The sequence below is a fragment of the Mytilus californianus genome, unplaced genomic scaffold (genome assembly GCF_021869535.1).
Source record: "Mytilus californianus isolate M0D057914Y unplaced genomic scaffold, xbMytCali1.0.p SCAF_6, whole genome shotgun sequence".
Classification (NCBI taxonomy): domain Eukaryota; kingdom Metazoa; phylum Mollusca; class Bivalvia; order Mytilida; family Mytilidae; genus Mytilus; species Mytilus californianus.
The window spans coordinates 777,357-795,015 of NW_026262712.1; the positions used below are offsets into that span (position 1 = coordinate 777,357).

General features: G+C 31.2%; 1 protein-coding gene across 1 annotated transcript in view; it reads left to right on the forward strand.

Annotated features, from left to right (window-relative positions):
- Positions 1–1,078: 1,078 nt before the first annotated feature.
- Positions 1,079–17,659, forward strand: part of LOC127705242 (uncharacterized) — a 34,092-nt gene continuing 17,511 nt past the window's right edge. The window contains exon 1 of the mRNA XM_052209581.1: positions 1,079–1,247. Coding sequence (XP_052065541.1) covers positions 1,136–1,247 — 112 coding nt within the window. The 5' untranslated portion in view covers positions 1,079–1,135. The remainder of the gene's footprint in view (positions 1,248–17,659) is intronic.

Below are 17,659 nucleotides of genomic sequence, written 5' to 3' on the forward strand. Positions count from 1 at the left end.
AAAAAGGAATTATCTTTTATTTTGCCTTATACATAATATCTCAGAGTAAAAAGGAATTATCTTTTATTTTTTCCCCGAAAAGAACATAGATGGTAGAAGAGTCGATTCGGAAGCATACCGCTACGATACTGATCAAACTTCGGAAGCATACCGCTACGATACTGATCAAACTTCTGACATTCAATTTATAACCTTCAACAATGGATTGAATTGCTTTTTGTTTTGTTGAATTGAATTTTTATATGATGTATCGTTATTTTTTTTTTGGTGAAAGTGGGATCAAAACATATGCAATAGTACGGTATGTGACGTTAACGTTGTCTAAGATGGGTTCGACGTTTTCATCCACATCTATGTATACGACCATTCCTTATGTACAATGCATTATTCTAGAAAACAGATAAACAACTGTGGCTGGTTATTCAACTTGTTAAGTCTACCGCTGTCGTTAAAATATGATAACGCATCGTAAAAAAATAACGCACGGTTAAACCTGTTGCTCATCTCACAATTTTTGCCTTTTGAATTATTGCTAAATATTTTTGTTCCTTAAAGGAACATAAAAAAATCAATATCCAAGTTATAGATCAGTATATACGGTATATTTGCAATGGAAATATATTCATTTGAATACTTTTATTCTAGTTAACAGGCATTCATCAAAGTTTTCAAACAACTATAAAGCCAACAAAGAGTCAATATAATTGATAAATACATATTAAAAATCGTATACAATGTTTATAATTAAGTAATATGAGTATGTGGCATATTGGGAAAATATCTAAAGGTTCGTGTTAATGTTATTATAGCTTCTAAGAATTGGTGGCGTTCAAAAGGTTGATATTAGTTTGTATAAATGTTTGAAAGTTGAGACTTTACATAAACACTCGTTAAGACTCATTATTGTATCAATCCCACAAGGTCTGTGATATTAATTAAACGTTTTTCTAACCCTGAGTTAGATCGGTTTCATGCTGTCTTCCAATTAAATCAATCAATACAGAACTACATATTCCCAATAACGTTAATTCTGATTGGTTAATTCTGCAATCCTAGATGACTGGTCCTCCTACTTTCAGTGATAAAATGTTAGAGAGGTATTTTAACTTTAGAAACAACACCGGACTGACCAAGCATGCATTTCTTTCTTTTACGTGACAAATTTGATCTAATATCATGGACACTTCTTATTTGGTTTTTTAATTTAGGACTTTCTAACAGTGTGGACTTAAACGACAAGTCACAAGGTAAGTACATACAGAGACATTTACAGCTAGTCTCCTTCGGTGTTTACTCAGTAAATAACATTTAAGTTAGCTTAATATAGGTATATGCAATACGTTTTATAAGATTTTTGGTACCACTTCAACATGTCAGACCAACTTAACATTTGTCAAAAGTTATAAACAGGTCTCATCATTGCCAAATTTTAGCTTTGAAAGTATACATATGACTGGACTATTTTAATAGTTTATAATTGTATTTAAAGGACACATTTTGGAAAAATAATAACACAAAGCATCATGCAAATGTGTAACTAAAGCTGAACAAGACAGACATAAGGAAATAAATAAAGTATCGAGATGTTTTAAAACGAACTTACCTGTAACAATTACATCCGGGCATCACTAGTATAGCAAGAACGCTTGTCCTTTGTTTTACACCCGGTTCTGGTAAGGTTCGTAATGCTCAATCATCAGTTTTACACCCGGTTCTGGTAAGGTTCATTATGCTCAATCGTCAGTTTTACACCCGGTTCTGGTAAGGTTCGTTATGCTCAATCGTCAGTTTTACACCCGGTTCTGGTAAGGTTCGTTATGTTCAATCGTCAGTTTTCTCTGCACTTTTTGAGAACTCATTTTGAAGTTCAGTTTCTATTTTCTGTCTGTATTATGGAAATTGTTTTGAATGATCTGTTACATCTAATAATTTGACTGAATATAGTTTCATTCACTTTTTGTAGATTACAATTTCGTTTATGTCAATGTTTCAATGTTTTACAATACACTGTATTTCATCATTAATCCAAATCATGTTTTTATTTGACTTTTAAGAGCATTTTGTATAGTAAAAATTATTGGATGTAAAAAATAACTTACGAAGTTTGTAAGAAAAAAAACTAATTAAATGTCAAACTTAAATGCAAATTTCTTGTGTATAGTATTTATTTATTTATATAAAAAAATCTTGATCATGCATGTCACTAGGTAACTTTTACAAGAACAATATGTATATAGTATGATCATAATCAGAAAATTATCCGTAAGGATTTGGTATTTATTTTCAATTGAACTAACGACTAAAGAAAGTTTCATCATTGACTTTTATACTGGAATACATTTTGTGACTAAATTAATACATTCATAACTATTTTTATGGTTTTAATTTGTTTCATCAAGGAGGTTGTACATCAAATATTCAAGCTAGACTGTGAAAAAATTAAAAGCGGTTAGCTTTGCATAATCAGGAATATATATCTTTTGGTGTCCGATTTTCTAGGATGTTTCGTGCAAAAAGTTTGCATATAAACGTGATATAAAATTGAGAATGGAAATGGGGAATATGTCAAAGAGACAACAACCCGACCAAAGACCAGACAACAGCCGAAGGCCACCAATGGGTCTACAACGCAGAGAGAAAATCCCGCACCCGGAGGTGGTCCTCAGCTGGCCCCTAAGTAAAATTGTGTACTAGTTCAGTGAAAATGGACGTCACACTAAACTCCAAAACATATAAATGAACTAAAATCTATATCTATTACTATGACGCACAGGAATTAGTTCCAGTAACTCATAATGCTACCTTACGTAAAATACAACCAGTTAACTTTATCTATTAACATATGTTTTTAAAAGTGCTTAACAAACTTTCTTTATTTCCTTTTTTGAAAATTTTGTCGCTAGATTTCTAGTACGAAGTTGGGAAATTGGCTTCGAGATTTGCAGTGAACATTTGCACGATCATTAATGCAAGAAATACCCGGATGTTATTTATTTTACAACTACCATTTTGGTTACTGTAAACCAACTAATTTTCGCGAACGATTTATTTTCGCGACTTTCGCGAGTAGAAAAATAACGCGAATATAAATCGTAGCGAATATGAAAAACTTGGATCTTCCCTGATTAAAATACATCAAGTTATTTTGAAAATAGCGAAATTAAATCGCCGCGAAGTGGTCTAGAAAGGGGTAAACGCGAAAATAAGTTGGTTTACAGTATCTGAGCTTAACCCTGACAAATCAAACGGCTTAAATAATCTGCCTAGGGCTTTAACTTTAAATGCACTAAATCCTTTTCTAGATTGAAAATTTCTTGTATATATTTCTTTTCTGGGTTGATCTCGTTGAATTTCTTTCACATTTTCTTAAACGTTTACATGACATTTAATTTGATCAATATTGCAAATATTCCAATCTTAACTTGAAAGTAAGATCTGGAAATGGAATTAGAAACTCTGGGTGGGCACAGAGATGTACAGAGATGTCTTTTTCCCGTATTCGTTTGAAGCTGTTTACGGTATTCCCTATTTCAAAGCATTTATTAAGGGTATTCAAATTCTGTTAACCTTTTCTTATGGACAAACAGTTTGACCTGATGGTCTTTTTCAATGAACGCCGAAAAAAAGCTCAGATCGCATATTGACTAAGGGACTTTTGGCTGAGGGTACTTAGTTTAAACAATATTTTATTTTTCAAAAGTGCAAAAATTACTATTATACAATAAAAATACAGGGGTTTGATTGGAAACAAGTAGAACTTATATAAATCCACCCCCCGCTGAGGTACTTGTAGTTAATACGTTTCATTCTGTATGTGGAAGGTTATTTGAAATCTCCATCAGTCATCCTTACAATTAAGGCCAAGAACTAAATGATGTTTGTTTACAGATCTCCATCACCCAACATTACAACTAAGGCCAAGAACTAAATTATGTTTGTTTACAGAACTCCATCACCCAACATTACAACTAAGGCCAAGAACTAAATTATGTTTGTTTACAGATCTCCATCACCCAACATTACAACTAAGGCCAAGAACTAAATTATTTTTGTTTACAGAACTCCATCACCCAACATTACAACTAAGGCCAAGAACTAAATTATGTTTGTTTACAGAACTCCATCACCCAACATTACAACTAAGGCCAAGAACTAAATTATGTTTGTTTACAGAACTCCATCACCCAACATTTCAACTAAGGCCAAGAACTAAATTATGTTTGTTTACAGAACTCCATCACCCAACATTACAACTAAGGCCAAGAACTAAATTATGTTTGTTTACAGATCTCCATCACCCAACATTACAACTAAGGCCAAGAACTAAATTATGTTTGTTTACAGAACTCCATCACCCAACATTACAACTAAGGCCAAGAACTAAATTATGTTTGTTTACAGAACTCCATCACCCAACATTACAACTAAGGCCAAGAACTAAATTATGTTTGTTTACAGATCTCCATCACCCAACATTACAACTAAGGCCAAGAACTAAATTATGTTTGTTTACAGATCTCCATCACCCAACATTACAACTAAGGCCAAGAACTAAATTATGTTTGTTTACAGAACTCCATCACCCAACATTACAACTAAGGCCAAGAACTAAATTATGTTTGTTTACAGAACTCCATCACCCAACATTACAACTAAGGCCAAGAACTAAATTATGTTTGTTTACAGAACTCCATCACCCAACATTACAACTAAGGCCAAGAACTAAATTATGTTTGTTTACAGAACTCCATCACCCAACATTACAACTAAGGCCAAGAACTAAATTATGTTTGTTTACAGATCTCCATCACCCAACATTACAACTAAGGCCAAGAACTAAATTATGTTTGTTTACAGTTTACCTACCTACCTATATAAATATCGATGTTTTGGAACAAAAAATGTTAATGTCTATTTTGTTTTTAATCTAACCCGTTATTTTATTTCATTTGTTTTGTTTATGAATTTCTATCGAATGAAATTGAATTCCTACATACTAAATGAAAGGTTGTTAATAATACAGTTACACATTTAACCCCGCCCCATTCTATATACACATTTAACCCCGCCTCATTCTATAGACACATTTAACCCCGCCCCATTCTATATACACATTTAACCCCGCCCCATTCTATATACACATTTAACCCCGCCTCATTCTATATATGCCTGTGCCAAGTTAGAAACATGTAATTCAGTACTAGTACTTGTCTGTCATAGTTGTGTTCCGTTTGTTGTTTTTATCATGCTGTTGGTTTTCCCCGTTCGAATTATTTAACATTTTGGCATGTCAGGGCCTTTTATACTTTTCTATACAATATGAGTTTTGTTTGTTGAAGGCCATACATTGACCTGTAGTCGCTTACTTCCACTTCATTAGTTGTTTCATTGAGAAACCAAAGCATATAACAAGTATTTAATAGTGAATAGGTACAATTTTTTGAAGCTCATGATAACTTTCATGAATCGAAAGCCTTTTACACTTATATCATTATTTATCTTAAAACCATTTAAGTAATTCACACTTTATTACCTCTTTCAACTGTCACTGTAATATTTTTTGCAAAGTGATGCTCAATTCAATTTTAATAATAATTCAAAAGTTGCTATTCATAACATAACTTACAAAATAATTCAAATTATCGAAATCGATGCCGTATCAATTGTAGCACGCTAAATGTCACCGGATTCAAGGCAATCTTTACCATTGAAACGTTATATAGCTAATCAAATCATTGTTTAAATATCAAAGTTTGGGTGTATCTTCATATTTATGGCTGACATAGGAAGGGCCAAAGAAAGACGGTAATGTGTTTTTCAAGTATCTATTAGCACGTAATTTTGTCATTCCATTAATAAGCCAAAGAATGAGAGAATTAGGAAATGGAACACTATCCCAGATATGTAATTAGATATGCAATGGCTAACTTGATGAGGAAAAAGCCACGAGCAAGATCATCATTTAATACCGACAGCTAAGTTTGTCATTTAACATGTTTTGTTTCATTAATTGTGGTGTTTTTTATACTTTACTTAAGAGATTAACTCTAAACTTTCTATGATTTGCTTGTTAAACGACATTTTATCTGTTATTGTATTTTAACGGTCTACTAGGTATTTTCTGCCTTTATAAAGATTTGAAGTGGTCTAAGATAAGGAAAATGAAAATGTTAATCGAGAAAATAGTAAATAGATATAAGAAGATGTGGCATGATTGCCAAAGAGACAACTCTCCATCCAAGTCAAAATTTATAAAAGTAAACCATTATAGGTCAAAGTACGGTCTTCAACACGGAGCCTTGGCTCACACCGAACAGCAAGCTATAAAGGGCCCCAAAAATTACTAATGTAAAACCATTCAAACGGGAAAACCAACGGTCTAATCTATATAAAAAACGAGAAACGAGAAACGAGAAACACTTATGAACCACATCAACAAACAACTACTGAACATCAGATTCCTGACTTAGGACAGGTGCAAACATTGCAGCGGATTTACACGTTTTAATGGTACCAAACCTTCACCCTTTTTCTGAAACAATAGTGTAAAATCAAAACATAGAAAGACACACTATAAAATATCAACTGAAATGGCTTAACTCAATCAAAGGACATATTAACACCAGTGAACATACACTGAACAGATAAATTTGATCTATGATACAATGTAAATACAAGATAAATAAACTAAGGGAAGAATAATAAAAGTAACATGTTATACCGCTATGAAATGTTAAATAATTTAAGAAAAACATGAGTGTCTTTTTTAATAAATTACTACTGATATAGTATACACCAATCAACCGTTTTACTACTGATATAAAAAAACACCAATCAACCGTTTTACTACTGCTGTATAAAACATCAACCAACCTTTTTACTACTGCTATATTAAACACCAATCAACCGTTCTACTACGGCCGTTTAAAACACCAATAAACCGTTTTACTACTGTTATATAAAACACCAATCAACCGTTTTACTACTGTTATAGAAAAATACCAATCAACCGTTTTACTACTGCTGTATAAAACACCAATCAACCATTTTACTACTGCTATATAAAACATCAATCAACCGTTTTACTACTGTTATAGAAAAACACCAATCAACCGTTTTACTACTGCCGTTTAAAACACCAATCAACCGTTTACTTCTGCTATATAAAACACCAACCATCCGTTTTACTACTGTTATATAAAACACCAATAAACAGTTTTATTACTGATATAGAAAACACCATGCATCAACCGTTTTGCTACTGCTGTATAAAACACCAATCAACCGTTTAATTCCTTTTATATAAAACTTCAATCAATCGTTTTACTACTGTTATAGGAAACACCATTTTTCGATTAACACATTGGCAACTGTTAACATCATTACTAACATCAACCACCAAATGTCATTTGTCAACATTTTGTTTCTCGTTCTTGTTAATTTAAGATCATGACAAAGCAGATTTAATGACAAGTAATGGTGTACACTGTTACCTTGTCGGGGCGTTAATAATCCATCAAAGTGTTTTAGTCTAGTGCTGAGCAGTGTGTTAACATTCTATTTATCAAACATTTATTTCTTCTTTTTCAAATGTATATCAATATCTAACAGCTATCTTGGAACATTGTTATACTGAATCTGACCAGAGAACTTCCCTAACCTTACATTTCGTTTTGTCCCATTACACTTTTATAAGCAGCATTTATTCTTTTTCTTCTATGATTCTGTATGGACTGTTCATTAACACCTAAATGACTTATCCTATATGACTGCTCAAGTTGGAATCCCATTGGAACTATTCACTATTGTATTTGGTGTTGATAGATAGTGAAGACATGTCTGTTACATCTCAATACCTATTGCAATGATATTCATTTAATGTATTATTTATCTAGCACAAAAATATACAAAATGTGTGATATATGGTTGGAAAGCCTAAAATCAATTTTATTGAATAGTTTTTTTTTCTACAGTGCACACAATGAATTCGGCTTTAATTTGCACTCATGGGTATTGATATATTTAAAAAAAAATAATGTGCTGTGCACATTCCGTAAAGGGAGTTTACTCCATGATCTGCAGTGCATTTCTTTATAAGTGTCGATCAAGTAGTATCAGAAGAACCATTACCATTTGATGATGTGCTCTCAACAGTCTAATAAATCATAATTAGATATTTGTAGGCTTCATTCATGTGAATAGACATTTGATTCGACAATGATATTAAGACTGATATTTAAATATGAAATCAAGAAAAAAAAAAACTCAATTAATTCCTTTATTGATGCAATTTTTACACCAGCTAGGAATAAATTAGGATAATGTTAGGACCGACTTACGACATGTCTCAGCATGCACATCGAAGCTATCTTAGGACTGTCTTATAGCTAGGATGTCGTAACCGCTGTCCTAAGTGTTAGAGTAAAGAAAAATAGGAATTCAAAAATTTTAATTAATGTTTAAGAATGCATTTAATTTTAGCAGTAGTAAATAATTACAAGATTAAAAATTAGATATATTATTATTATTATCATAAAGAAAAAAAATATTTATCTAATGATGGTACATTCAAACTTTATGAAACAAAAACAAAAACACAAAAATGCACGGGGGGTTTCAACATGGGATTTTGGGTACAGTTGTGCAGCTGGGATTTAAAAAACACCCCCCATTCATATATTGAATAATTGTGAAATCCCTACCTATACATATATTTCACCGCGAAATCATAACCCATTCATATATTTATCAGCTCAAATAGTACGTAAATATATCACAATTGGTCAATTACTACCTATTGATATATTTCCTCGGTAAAATTGCACCCCATTGATATATTTGACGTATCAAAAAAGGGACCCATTCCAGCGGCACATATGTGTATACCTTCATATAGGAAGAGACCCCCCCCCCCCCCCCCCCCCCCCCCCCCCATGTGCAAAAATGTAACAACGTTTTATATATATAATTGATAAAACTATTTGTAAACAATAGTGAAGACAATCGGTAACAATCATTATATATTTTTGAGTGATTTTAATTCGAAGTGTCACGATTTTATACGTTACAGAGTTCAAATGCAAATCTCGTGCATCTTTCATAAAAATACGGAATGCATAAATTATTTCATTACGGATCACATGCGCTGGGGTAATGAACCCCATTTTTCTTAACTTTTTTAAAATAAATATTCTTTAATATTTTAACATATAGAATATGTGGTATGAGTCCCATGTCCATTTATTTTATACGATGCCCCTCTATTATCATTTTCCACGTTGAAAATATGAATAGAGGGGTGTCATATATATATATACTACTGTTTTTGTAATATCTTTTGGATGAGAGAACAAATTAAATAAATAAAAATAGAAAAATATTTAGAAAAAAGAGGATCCATATATAGATGGCTGTGGTATTTGTTTACAAATAAACCATCATAAAATATATCCTAAAGTTAGGACCATCCTAAGACCATCTTAACTTGAGACACCTACTTAAGTGTCCTAAAGTTAGGACGATTCCTGTGACTTTTTCCAAATTACGACATGTTTGAATAACGCACTTATGTTGTATACATAATTTTCGTTATTAAATAAGGGTTGCTAGTTCACAGTCTGGTATCAGTATCATTCCGGAATCGGAATGGGTTATTCCGTATCCGGCATGATATTAACGCTCTCTCTCTCTTTTCTTGTCAATGCGGGTAGCAGACCTTATTTTTATTGAGTGCAAAATATTAGAACAAAAACTATCTTATTCGTTATTATATGTGTCCTTAACATACAAAAGTCCCCCAAGGATACAGAACTTAGGACAAAGATACGTCCTATAAAGATGATCTTAGGACACGTCCTAGTCCTAAGAGCGCTTCGATGAACAGGCCCCAGGTGCTGATTGGTCAGTGTTGCTGAGTATCAAAATGTTTAGGTGAAATTTGCCGTATTTAACAAAAGGAATTTTCCGGATTAACAAAAATGAAAGACGGAATAAGCATCATCTCCAATAGTATTACATACTTCACACAATCTTTGATTTCGATGTATTGAGGGAATGGTCATTATTTATCAGCTGAGGGGGTCGGTTCAAATTTTTCACATTAAAAGGTTTCATATCCAACTAAGTCAGACATCACGTGACTTTTGTGACGTATACTAGCCGCCATTTTGTATTATATTGCCCCATATAAAATGCATAGGTGCTTCAATAAAGTTTAGTTTTCTCATGAACCTGACCCGTTTTCTAACTTTTGCAAATCAATCCTTGATATTCAAACATATTTCTATCAAACAATGTTGGTCCTAACAGTTTAATTTTTGATTAAATTCTGTCACTGGAGAATCGTAAAAACATGTACTTTTTCTCGTTATTTCTCCGTTGACTCAATGCTAAATGTACCGATACCCATGTCTACTTGTATAACAAATAAAGAAATTCCGTTAATAAAAATTAAACTTTGCAAATCGATTAAGTATATTCAAACATATATCTGGCGAAAAATACTATTTAAAACAGTTTAATTTCTGGGCAATTTCGGTCAAAAATCGATTTAAAAAAGTGAATATTTCGGGATTTTTCAAAATGGCGGATGATGTATATGGAAATGTTGCATCAAATCGAGGATTTGTATAGTAAGACTTTCCTTGATTTAATTTAATTTTCATGTTGAATCTCTGATGTTTCTGTTATTTTCTTTGGTGATATTTCGATATGATTGATTTCAAAATTTATTGATTAAAAAAATATTATTTTAAGTGTGACACGGGAACATTTTATTTTGACAGATATCCAGGATATACTGTTACCAGAAAATAGTTAACAATAAAATTTATAATAAAATTTTTTCTCTTCTTTTTTTAAAAGGTTTTTTTGCTGTTTTCTGTATAATTTATCTTTCTTTAGAAATATATTTATACATTCCTTTTAGAACAAAAAAATATTTACGTCCTAAGAGAGAAAAAAATCCCAACAATTATTATAGATAAATATTCCATACCTTCAAAATCCCATCACTTGACGAACAGGTGAACTCTGACTTTGGATGTAATGTTACATAACAATATATTGTCAGGTAGACGTGCAAACCAAAAGCAACCAGGTGACATTAAACATCCTGTGTATACATGTATTACCAGTGTTTAAATTTTGTGATATACAAAAGTTTTCATAACTGTACAAATAAATATCTTCTCTTCCCCGTGTCAAACCAGAAGAAGTATGTATCATAATAAACTTTAAGAAAATATGAATATTATAAAAAAAAATCTTTAAAAAAAAAATTTTTGCTTTAAAAGATAATCAAACTAATATTTATGTTTCTATAATTATTTTAAAGAAATTTTTTGATTCAAATTTAAATTTAAATGGATTTTGTATTATTTCGTAAAAAATTAAACGAGATTTCATTGAATATGATTTTATTATTTATTTTTTTAATTCAATATTTTAAGCAAAATCCAGGCATTCAATAAATCGATATAAAGTTTAACTTGTGTAAAAAAATTTGTTATTGTATACATTTCAACAGAGACATATAATACAATTGCTCTGATTTCAACAACATTGTATACCCGACAATATTTATCGACAGAGTTATCGGTCCTGAATAGGACTGATATAGTTGGGTATGTTGTTGGCACCCCCCCCCCCATGATTCTTATGAACCACATAATGACCCCCCTGAGAACATAGTTTCAAAAGTTTGACCCCCCCCCCCCCACAGCAAACAAAAATCTCTATTGATTAACAGTTGGGAGAAGATGATGACTGCAAGCTACAATGTAAAAAGTTGCAGGCATTGACTTGAAAAATAGCTATGAGAAGTATGTGGACATTAACACTATCCATAACAGAATATGGCATAAAGGGGTTTTCCTTGATTGCAGTACTCATTTTCTTTGATTTTGAACGGGTCTCTAAAAACACCGCAAAGGACCTCCTTTGTGCACAAAGGGGCACAAAGGAGCACAAAGGACCACAAAGGAGTTTCATAAGAGCACAAAGGACCTGAAATTCATTTCAAAACATAAAAATATTATAATTCATGAAGAAAAATGTAAAAAAAACCAAACAATTTCAATAAAAATTGCGATTTTAATAATGTACGATTTGTAGTTTTCACCGGTATCGGTTTGGAACCGACTTTATATCCGGGTTAAGTGATAGTTCATGTATTTGAGTTTTTAAATAGTTAAAATGTAACATAACTGATAATAACGTCAATTATTATTCTTGGTATCTTATTGTTGTAATTTTTCAAGGGTAAAGCATTCCCAAAACTTCGAAAATTATATAGGATAGCAATGTGTTGTTGTTTTTTTTTTTGTCTCATATATCATCACTTTGTTTTCTTTATACGTATGATAATATTTTTAAGTGAAGTAAGAATACTTGCATTATAACAAAAAAGTCAAAACTTTATATTTCCAATTATGATTTAATAAGATTAAATAAACATGATAAATAAATACATATGATTTAACAATAGCATTTAAAATTTCGGTTTTGTCCTCACTGCAGCTGTCCTTGGCCGGTGACGTTGACCAGGCTTCTTGGCGAGACGTTTAACTTTTGGTATTGCAAAACCATTTGCTGCTCTTAACATATTGTCACTAAACTTTTTGTCACTGGCAAGCTTTCGGTAAAGCACTTCTTTTTCAATTTGGGTAAGACTGTGCCATTTGGAATGTTGTATTCTGTGTTTTTTGAAATTTCCGAAAAGTTCATAATTGCCGTTTCCAACTATACTGCGTCTTAAATCTGTGTGATGAAGTTGTATCACATTGTATATTTTGTCTAAAAGTTCTGGTAATTGATGTGGTTTCCAGTTCAGTGCTACCTTAAACCGGTGGTTCATGGACTCACAGTTATTGTTTGTCCAGAGTCTGTTAGAGTCATATTTGCGATAGGGTTGATTAACATAATTGAACAAGCGGTTTTTAAGTCTTATCTCATAAAAGAAATAAATACCGTATAAAGAATCATCTACGCTAAGTAGCTTGTTAATTAGATTCATCATATATTGAGATGATTGATAAAAAAAAGAAGGAGTTCAGTTTCCTTAAAGCAATGCTGATGAAAATAAAATATTTAATTTAAAAATTATAAATTGCTTTCAAATTAAACATAATTTTAAACAAACTTGAAAAAAGTATACCTGTTGAAGTCTAGATAGACTTGACACGTAGTTGTATTGAGAGTGATTCATGTTGAATTTGTATAGCTTTGAATGTTTCAGTGAAGAACTCTCTTATTTATATTATTTTATTTCTGATAAGATTTTGAGTAAAATGGTTTATATTTCTCATTTTTTTAACTTCAACAGACGACGTCTTTGATCGCCGCTTGTAAGATCTATATTTAGAAAACTTGTATATTTTGCATATGTCTGAAGTCTTTTTTGTGTGTTTTTTTTAATAAATTAATACATATAAATGTTTTTTCAACAATGTTATTGTTTTTAAAGACGGTCTTTGAACACTGATAATTAACTGTAAGAATATATAACGCTTTGTTCATCCCAAGCGCAATCAAGTACTCGTTATACATAACTTATTAATTGTGTGAAATTGAAATCTTTACAAACAGTGTTAGCTTAATTTTTTCTCTCCGGTTTAATGTCCAGTCTTTTTTATATGTTCATGTTTTCTCAATACTTTTCAATATATAATTATAGGTGTACTAACATCTTATCGAAAATGGCCGTACTCTTATACATATCCGTACCGGTTACGGAACACGGTTTCGTAAATCTTCAACTTTATACCGATTTAACTCACGTATTTTAATAAAAAACAATATTTTTTTTCGTGAGAAATGCCTTTTCCCCCATTTAATAAACAATTTCAGGTCTTTTGTGCACTTATCATACTCCTTTGTGGTCCTTTGTGCTCCTTTGTGCTCCTTTGTGCACAAAGGAGGTCCTTTGCGGTGTTTTTAGAGACCGATTTTGAACTGATATTTCATAATACATTCTACACTATAGTTCTGTTATTTTATATAAAATGTATAAGTAGCTTGAACTAATTAATTTGATAAAGATAATTTACTTTGTCTGGTTAGCAGTCATTAGTAAGTGATATTCTGTAAATATTATATTGCCTTGATGTTTCATCATGACCTTCCATATTCTTTATTTTGAAGCTGATGCAACCGATCTTAGAAAACATTTTTCAGTTGTATTCTTCTTTGAGAAAACCCTGAGTATACAATAGAGTTTTTCTTCTTGTTTTTTTCTTTCTTTCGAATATGAATAGCTGACATATGCAAGAAGAAAAATGGACAAAATAAGCATTTAAATGAAAACAAATATATATTGCTTTTTTACTTGAACCTCTATGAACAGAATGAAGTCATACCTTAATACAGATTGTCCCTGATTTTGAAACTGCTAATTCTTAAAAAGTTAAGCTTTTAAAGGCACAATTAGCCAAATTTGTTTATATACATGAGCATGTGCTATTATAAATGAATGGAATGACGTAAAAAGATAAAAACCAGAAAATTCTTTGTTCCAGTTTATTTGAATGCAACCTATAATTCTACAATATTATATATATAACCTTTCAATAATGAATTTCCCTCTGTTATGAATAAATGTTAATTTACTTTCTGACACAGAATTATTTGTGAATGAAAAACCATTAAAAAAAAAAGAGAAAACATGGCTCAATTCTTTTAATGTTTTTATTAAAATTTTGAAGTTTTGTAAATGTTTTTTGGATTTTAATTTTCTCATCATATAGTAATTTTTTTATTTCAATCCCAATGCAACTGAAAATAACACATTACAAATATTACTAATTGTATGGTTCTAGTCCTTCCTGGATCAAATATGTACAAAAATGTACATGATTTATTTGAGATAAAGAAATATATATGTAGGTTAATAACTATATGAACATTCAATATTTTATTTCAATGTGAAAATGTTTTACGAAATCCGATGTGTATTGTTTTGTGTGTGTGTGTGAATGCCATGCTGCCCAACAAGGGCCCTATATTTGAACATTAAAAATTCTTTTTATTATTCGATATCTTTGAAATAATTTCATAAAATAATTATACATATTTACAAATGATTTTAGAACGTACACACCTTTTACAGTCCTACATATATATCTATCCTAAGAAATCGCATCAAAATGATTTGAACACTTCAGAAAGTTGTAATACACATGTTCAGAAACATTTAAAACTCATTGTTTCCTGTGGTCAAAACTAGAGACAAATGTTTTATACAGTTGCTAATCTTGAGATAAGTCGGATTGTAAACTTTCACATCCTACTTGTCCTATGGATAATCATGGAACTATAGTTCCATGGGACAATGAACCATAACAGATGACTGTGATAAGGAGTGATCGGATTCACTATCCTTGAGAAATTAGGCATCCTTCTAGTGCTCACTGTACATGACCAAAGATTTAATAATGACAGAAATTATTTAAAAGATTGAACACTCACTTCAATATCGTCAACAATTTATATGCTTGTCAGACATAAAAACTTTCATTGTGTGACCCCCCCAGTCAAATAAAATTTTTGGTGGCAACCCCCCCAGCTGTATGATATTTTGGGTAGTGACCCCCCCTAAAATGAACCGACCCCCTCAGCTGATAAATAATGACTGTTCCCTGAAAGGTATTTTCGGTTTCAATAATCTTATAGTTACTTAAGCGATTGTACTTTTACATTGAGTTGATAACTGTTTCAAATAACAACACTTCTCAGTTTTCATTTACACGATTGCACTACAAATAGATTAACACGCGGAGAGTAAACATATCACACCATTAATATTGTATAAATAGTTCACACGCGGAGAGTAAACACATCACACCATTAATATTGTATACATCGTTTTGACAAATTACTTAAATCTGTAAATCAGGTTTACTCGTGTTAAGTTTACTGGAATAAACAAATAAAATAACCGATCGCTGTAGTGTTTAGCGCTATTTTTTGTTCAATGAAAGACTTAAAATAAAAATTAAAGTGTATTTCAAACTATATTTCTATAAAAACATAATAATTTCTAAAGTAGTTTGTAATAGCCCAAGTGATGAAATATATCAGAATTTGCAATTATGTTTTTAATACATTTAGTTAGTGAGTTTAACACCCTCGTCGAACGAAACATAATTATTACAGCTAACGGAGAAGATTTGCCGTACAATTGAACGAAACATAATTATTACAGCTAACGGAGAAGATTTGCCGTACAATTGAACGATTCAATTAAATGCTGTAGTAAGATTTTTGTCACAAATTAAATTAGCTTTCTGGAGCAAAAAGGTCTAGTCAGTTATTCGAGCCGTTTGAGTTTTAAGATTATCAATAAAATTACGATACAAAATTTAGGCTATTCCTTTTATACTTCACTTGATAGTGACAAATCTTTGTGGAAGTTTCTTATATATTTTCTTTTAAATTTTTAATCAAGAGTTGCATCTGAGGGTATGGATGGGGTTTAAAGAAAAGAGAATAATAAGGGAAATAGAGAATAAAGGTTAAAAATAAAGAAAGGCAAACAAATCTAGAAAAGAGAATAAGCCCCCCCCCCTAAACAAACAAAAAAACAAACAAACAAAAAACAAATACAAACACAACAAAAAAAAAAACCAAAAAAAAAAAAAATAAAATGTCATACAGAATTAATGAGTTTAGAAACGAAGACCCAACCCTATTCCACACCCTTATATTTTCCATTTCAGGATTATTCGCGACAATGCAGATTTGAGATATTTGAATTAACTGTATAATTTGAAATATTAAATCATTTCGATATCCACTCACACCATTGTAGGTTAATAACGTCACAAATATACCAAGCTGGAAGTTAATTACTTTATTGACATTTTCTGAAATAAATTTTGGATGGATGTAATATTTCGACATACTTTCACGAAAATGTCAAACTAAAGTTATGGACATAGACAACTTTATTTGAATTCGGCATAATATAAAACATCGATGAGCTTTTTGTTAGCTTTTCCGAAGATAAAAAAAGTATACAAAACAAACGAACAAAGCTTCATGTCCATATAAAACATACAGCAATGCAACAACCAAAATAAACAGATTGCTAACAAGCTTATACAAAAATTAAGATGAAACTGTCTGACTATTATAAACAACAACCCTTGTGGCAAGCGCCTCTCTGAGAAGCTGCCTAGGACATCCGACAGCAGAGGTAAAAATCGAAATAGTTTTGAATAAGCGCTAGATAGCAAAGCAGTTGTATGCATAGATTAAAATAATACTACCACTTATGGAGTTAATGTCTTAAAGTTATCTATGATACAGATAATCAAAATTCTTGTATTTTTCTTGTGTAAAAAAGCTAATAGAAGAAATTTCTAAAACGTAATTGTATTAAAAAGAAAAAAACAAAAAGCACTTGCATTATCAAATCATATCTTTCTTAATTTACCATATATGGTTATATTTTTACAATAATTATGCATATGTTTTTATTTTTGGTTGGTGGATTAATATTGCTGTTTTATTGATGTTTATCAATATGATCCAACTCCTTTATTTGTTACAAATTACAATAAGATTGGTGTCACATGTGAAGCAGTAACTGTTGCTTACCCTTCTATAGCATCGGAGTTCAATCCATGTTTTGATGGGGTCTGTGTTTCTCACTCTGTTT